This window comes from Trematosphaeria pertusa, assembly GCF_010094035.1.
Source record: "Trematosphaeria pertusa strain CBS 122368 unplaced genomic scaffold BU26scaffold_7, whole genome shotgun sequence".
NCBI classification, from domain to species: Eukaryota; Fungi; Ascomycota; class Dothideomycetes; order Pleosporales; family Trematosphaeriaceae; genus Trematosphaeria; species Trematosphaeria pertusa.
The window spans coordinates 821,752-827,953 of record NW_022987218.1 but is presented as its reverse complement, the minus strand read 5'-3'; the positions used below and the strand labels follow the sequence as shown (position 1 = coordinate 827,953).

Here is a 6,202-nt window from a genome sequence, read left to right as displayed (position 1 = left end):
GGTCATGCCTCTCTGGGTTATGCCTCTGGGCTTGTGGTAGTTGATGCGGGGTTCGAACGTGGGGTGTGGTATGACTCGCGGAGTAGCGATAGCGTCGTGAAAATTTTCGTGCGGAATTTCTAGGCTTATAACTATTGGGCAAAAGGATCGTCTAATCCTTCTGCTCTTTAGTTATGATGCCTTATATATTCGGTAACATTAGCGTACGTAGTGGGCAAAGGAGGTGCGAAACCCCACCTTCTTCTCTTCTGCTTCGTATAGTGAAGGCCTCTTCAATTTCTTTTTATAACTCAAGGTATTCTTCTTTTAGAATCACAGACTGGTGCTACTCCAGCTTAACGGCATCGCGCGACCTCTACCGCAACGCCGAAACTTAATCGTCCCTTATACCCTACCTCTACCACATCTAATATGTACACATACGCCCCTATAGGACACCTTTTTTGACACCCTAATTGTCTGCACAGGCAGCTTTGTGGTGATCCCTCGGGGATACCGGACATTATTCGGTCACGTGATAGTGAAAGTTTTGCCAGGCTGTATATAGTCTGCTTACTAGAACGTATATGCGTTTTGTTTTCCTCTCACTATGTCACGTGACCCTTGGTCACCCTCACTGCCTGGCAGGCCACCTCCATCGTGCAACTCCCTGTAGCTAGACTCCTCATACATACACACAATACATACGCTGACCTATACTCACTATCATATTCTATATAGCTCTCTCCATCGCTCGACGTAGCTTCAACTGCAAATGCGGACGTCACCATCCGCGACCGGAAGATCGTCATATCGGTAAGAATAATTTGCAGAACGCTTCCAAGTTACCTTCGGGGGTTGAAGTGGTCCGCGCCATATCAGGAAATACGTTTTGCCCTTCTGCTCGAACGCGCTAGAGGAGGCTTCATACAAACACAACGTCAAATGTGTACGTGAGCATCCTCATGGCTGGCCGCACGCTCGAAGATTGTAGCAAAAGCTAATATAAGGCGGTCCATTCGATATGGATGTCGATGGACCCAGGCGGCAGATGGCCGAGCAAGTCTGAGGCGCCGCTCAAACTCCACCATCCGCAGCACCAAAAGACCCGGGCATACCAAGTCCGTTCCTCATCGCCATTAGACCGCCCATTACGTCTCTCAGGCCTGACACCGTGTGACCATCCACTAAGGCCCGAAAAGGCCTCTCACTCAACCATGCTATCCCTCCTCAAGCACGTGTCCACAAACTCCTGCCTCAGCAGATCCAGCCGCAGCCGCTCGACATCCCACTCGCACGCCTGGCTCTCTACATGCAGCACTAAGGAGCTGAAGTGGCCAAACGCCTTATCGCAGCCACGAGCCCGGCACATGAATGGCGAGAGCAGGCCCTGGTTCATCCAGCTCGTCACCTCCCTGAGATTGACCCAGCCGGAGCGGATCTGCGCGTGAAGGTCAAGGTCCATGTAGAGCGGGGAATACCAGGATCGACCGAGGCAGAGCGTGAACAGGGAGGGGTCGGGGAGACGTGGGCACCGGCTAGATTCCAGGTGGTTGATAAGACTGCTGTGGGTGCGCATTGGGGTGGCGCAGCCCCAGCAGGTGAGGGTTGCGGTCGCGTGCTTGGTCATGTGCTGCGAGCGCGTTAGCATCATCCGGAGTAATGGTACTGTACATGGCGAGCTGTGGTGGACCTACGATGTGGTAGTTGCCCTCGTGGTTTGTGTGGTACCCGCATTCGGGGCAGGAGAAGCACGCATCCAGATGAGCCGCCAGTCCCACCTGACCTGGACAAGGCTCGCCGCAGTTTGGGCATCGGATGCCGAACTTGCAGTGCTCGTGGTGCTGGGCGAGCTTCGTCTGGCTGGGGAAGATGCGTTTGCATCCCTCGCACCGGAAGTGGTCTTCTTCAAGATGCTGCTCCAGAACGACCATGTTCGGTGCGTCAAAGTCGCAGCCCGGCTGGAGGCAGTGCTTGTGCTCTGGCTATAGTCAGCTCAAAGAAACCATAGTACTTGAACGGGAGAGCTAGTGCCGGTTCCCACCCTGGGCCCGCTCCAGAAAAACACTTGTAGTGCAAGGGCTTTCGCTGAGTGCCCCACGGGAGATGGCGCAAGCAGTACATCGGATTGGGATCGAATACCTACTCATTGTATTGATCCAATGCGCGTCCCGCTCATCTTGATTGCGAAACTTGCGGTGGCACGTGTGGCACCACACATGCTTCTCGCCCGTCTGCAAATGCTTGTCCAGCTCGATCTTGCTACGAAAGCCCAGCAAGCAAGTCAGACACACGAACTCGTGTCCGACGTGATAGTTGTTCTCGAAGTGGTTCTTCAAGCCCCATGAGTCCTTGAATGCGCTCAGGCAGAGGTTGCAGAATATGTCGTGTCCCAGAGAGTAGTCGACGTGGTTCTTGAGCCCGTTCCGGTCTTTGAACACGCGCTTGCAGAGGTTGCAATAGTTCTCGTGCTTCGGCACCTGCTTAATGTGCGTGAGGAGAGCATTCTTGCAGGGAAACTTTATGTGGCAGACGCCGCACCAATTCTCGTGCGGGTCTTCGGGCTTGTCGGTGCTGGTCTGCGTCGAGCCGGAGAACGTGCGCGTCTGCTTCGGCCCGTGGTGAGCGGAGGGCACCTTGTTCTCATCGCGGATGATTAGTGTCTTCGCCTTCGACTTCGTCCTCTGCGCTCCGCGCTTGACCTCGTGCCAGGAATTCGCGTTGTCCTCCGCAACCTGGTTCGCAAATGGGCTGAACTTGTTGGGAGCCTCGGGGCTCGGCGAGAGGCTCTCATCGTCTTCGGCGAACAGCGCGAAGCGGTTGCCGCGTTTCGCGTCCATGGTATCAGTCGTGCTGGAGAATGGGGGGAGTGCGAGCGTGGCGGGATGCGAAAGGATGCTCTTGTATGTCGTTTGGGAAACGCGCCAAGACAGGAGGCCACGTGACAGTGGTTGCTACGTTAACCTTGGAAATAGCAAGCGCAGTGCGACCGGGCCAAGCGGAAGGAGACAGCGAGGTGCATGATGCAGGTGGCGGGATGGGCAGGTGACTGTAAGGGCAGAGGAAGAAATAGGTGAAAAGGAACAGCGTCCCTTCTCATCGGTCGAAAAGGGGCCCTGTTCGCACCCGCGAAGGCCTCCTGGGTAGCTGCCCAGGTGTTTCGCACGTCGTTCTATCCAGGGAATTCCACACCGTGGGAGGGGCCCCAGCAAAAGGATAGAGCTAGATATCTAGATAAGGAATCATCATGTTTGTTTGCATATGTTATCCGAAAGGGAAGGGACCATCGGGGAGGACGCGAGAGGAGTGGAAAGCGCGTAGGCAGCCATCGCTGCAGGCATCCGAAACCTGCCCCCTGCCGGCATTATCTTTAAGAGCCCGAGCCCGAGCAAGACGCTGCACCGTCAAAGACATTCTTTTATCTGCGTTCCGGCTGCTGGAGTGGTGCACGGAGCAGGTTGGATCAATTTTCTCGGGAGGAGCCTGAGGCGGTGGAGGAACGCGCATCGTGGCTAGATCGTAAACCGGCCAGTCTCCCCAGAATCAATGATCCTGGTTTTCACCTATGTCGAGCAAGAGCAAGTCCCTCTTTTCATGCAAATTGCTGAGGAGCTGTGTGGTGTGGTAGAGTTGAGGTGTCGTACATCTGAGATAGACGGTTCGGCATTTCCAGTTGCCGAGCCGCGGGCTTGGCGGCTTGGCGGTCTAGATCTTCTCGTTTCTAGCCAGCGCACTCTCTGTTTCGTCTCACCTAGCACACACCATTTCTAACCCCAATTGCGCCATATAATCTGGCCATGGACTCTCGCTCGCCCACTTTCCGCCGTCCCCGCCCGCGTGCTTCTTGTGGCCACCTTCCTATTCTTTCCCTTCAGCTTCGCACGTCCGGGAAGCATGGGGAAACTGAGCGATACAAGAGAGAACATCGAAGACATCACTGAGCCTGATGAGTCCGCCGGACCGAAACGATCTTGGACGAGGGTTTGCCTCTCGCCCCATGGGGGTCGTAGGAGAGTGTTTGGACTGCCTCTTCGATGGCTCCTCGCAATCGCTATCGCCGCAACGGCCATCGCAACGATTGTGTCTGCCGTTCTGGGCACTATCTTACCGCGAAGGGCCGCGGGGCGAGTGCCTCCGACTGGGAATTATCCTACAGATGCGCCATTCCGTGAAGTACTTCGCTCCAACTTTCCGGATCCAACCCTCCTACGACACAACGGAACGTGGTACGTGTACGGCACGAATAATGCTGCCGGGATCCTACGAAGCAAGCTTCACGGCAAATCCAAAGGTCTTGGTAAGGCGAATGTACAGCTTGCGACCTCCTCGAACCTCTTGAACTGGACATTACACGATCAGGCCGACGACCCCCTGCAGGTCCTGGGAGACTGGGTATCCAAGAAGAATATGCCAGCCGAGGCGGACAGAAGCGCCCTCGTCCGAAGAGCGAATGTCTGGGCTCCTGATATCCTCCAACGACCAGACGGAAAGTTCGTCCTTTACTATTCTGCGACGTCCGCGAATGCCTCACATCATTGCGTTGGTACCGCCATTGGTGACATACCAACTGGACCCTTCGAATCTCAGAGTACTCCATTAGCTTGCCCGGTCGAGCGCGGAGGAGCAATCGATCCCGCTTCGTTTACTGATTCAGACGGATCAATCTACGTCTCGTATAAAGTCGACGGCAATGCGAAAGGCAACGGCGGCCAGTGTGGCAACAGCGTACCTCCGCTGAAGGATACCCCAATCCTTCTACAAAAAATGGAGCGGGATGGCATAACACCTTCAGGATCTCCAGTCAAGATTCTGGATCGTACAGATGAAGACGGTCCCCTGGTCGAAGCACCAGCTCTCTTTAAGTCCGATGAAGACATCTATTTCTTGTTCTTTAGCTCGGGATGTACGCGGAATCCATCTTACGATCTAAAGTATGCAACGAGCATGAACATCACTGGACCGTATATGCGAGCTTCTGGGGAATTACTCAAGACCGGTTCATATAGCCTCTACGCTCCCGGGAGCGCGTCGATATGGCGGGATGAGCAAGATTGGTGCATGGCTTTTCACGCTCGCGTGTACACTGACGCGGGCGGCATACGAGCGATGTATATCGCCAACTTGAAGCTGAACGGCACAAGAGCATGGCTTGAAGTGCCTTCTTGATTTGGCTAAGGAAAGATCACGTTGATAAGAAAGAGATACGGAGCGGTTCCCAACCGCAGTCTACCTCATGCATTCGCAGACTCCAGTCATTCCTCTCCTCTGCAGGGAGGTCCTTCTTTCACGCGGAACAAGATGAAACGAACTTATGCAGCCGCGCCGCACCCTCAGGGCAGAGGCACCCCGATAAGATGACGACGGCGACGCCGTTCATCTGCCCTCATACGCCTTGACAATCATGTCACGGTATTCCTCATACCCTCTTTGGCGAATGGTCTCTTTCGCCTCCGCTTTAGCTTTCTCCTCGCCACTCAAACGCTTCATCTTCATCTTCACTGCGTCCTGCCGTGCATTCTCCTCTTGATCGGCTTCGTCCAGTGTCTCCTGGAGAGGAATGTGCTTCTCTACAAGGTCGTGAGCAATTGCATAGGAGCGAAATGAAGGAATATACTGACTCCCGCCCATGCCCTCCTTCTTAGCTCTCATGAGCCATACGCGTGCAATTTGACGGAGCTTCTGCTCTAGCGCCCCAAGCAGAATAATGCGGTTCAACCCTGGAGCCTCGGATTCCTGCCTTTCGCGCATCACGAGATGTTCGGTATGCTTCGTATAAACTTCAAGCGACTCCAAAGATCCTATGCCCACAACAACATCGAAGGACATGCCCTCCAGGATGTGGAATTGGCTTCTGATTACTTTCCGGATTTTGTTCGTCTTTTTCGATTCGTTTTTGGTTCGTGTAGCGGAGGAAGTCGCATCAATAGCAGAATCATTATTTCGGACGTGCTCTACCGTCGGCTCGTCCACTACGGCCGCGTGCCCCTGAGCGTCGACGTCATTATGAACGAGACAATCCCGTCCCACTGTCTCCCCTCCAAATCCAACAGTCAATTGAGCGTGGAGGATGCCGCAAGTCCTACCGATTGTACGATCGGCGAACATTACCCACCCTTCTTTATGTTTGAAAGAAAACCCCCGTTTCTGAACATACGCGAGAGACACGAAGTCGACATCTGAACCGCTGTCTGCCAATGCTTCGATATCGCCGCCTTCTAGAGAG

General features: G+C 54.4%; 2 protein-coding genes across 2 annotated transcripts; one reads left to right on the top strand and one right to left on the bottom strand.

Moving 5' to 3' along the window:
- Nucleotides 1-988: 988 nt before the first annotated feature.
- BU26DRAFT_308991 (uncharacterized protein) lies at nt 989-3,031 on the bottom strand. Its single transcript, XM_033821892.1, has 3 exons — nt 2,126-3,031; nt 1,677-1,960; nt 989-1,612 (listed from the first exon to the last, which is right to left on the bottom strand). The coding sequence occupies exons 1-3, from the start codon at nt 2,817-2,819 to the stop codon at nt 1,187-1,189; spliced, it is 1,404 nt and encodes a 467-aa protein (XP_033683940.1). The 5' UTR covers nt 2,820-3,031; the 3' UTR covers nt 989-1,186.
- A 1,133-nt stretch (nt 3,032-4,164) lies between these two features.
- On the top strand, nt 4,165-5,052 carry BU26DRAFT_377690 (glycoside hydrolase family 43 protein; the record flags this gene model as incomplete). Its single annotated transcript, XM_033822538.1, has 1 exon — nt 4,165-5,052. A coding segment is annotated over one exon (888 nt), but the record flags the coding sequence as incomplete, so codon positions are not given.
- Nucleotides 5,053-6,202: the final 1,150 nt, after the last annotated feature.

Bases quoted from the DNA above. Each gene is read 5' to 3' on its own strand.
- BU26DRAFT_308991 (XM_033821892.1), bottom strand. From the start codon at position 2,819: ATGGACGCGAAACGCGGCAACCGCTTCGCGCTGTTCGCCGAAGACGAT. The intron at 1,961-2,125 runs GTAGGTATTCGA...GACTATAGCCAG, and splicing joins GCATTGGATCAATACAATGA to AGCACAAGCACTGCCTCCAG. The intron at 1,613-1,676 runs GTAGGTCCACCA...ACGCGCTCGCAG, and splicing joins ACGAGGGCAACTACCACATC to CACATGACCAAGCACGCGAC.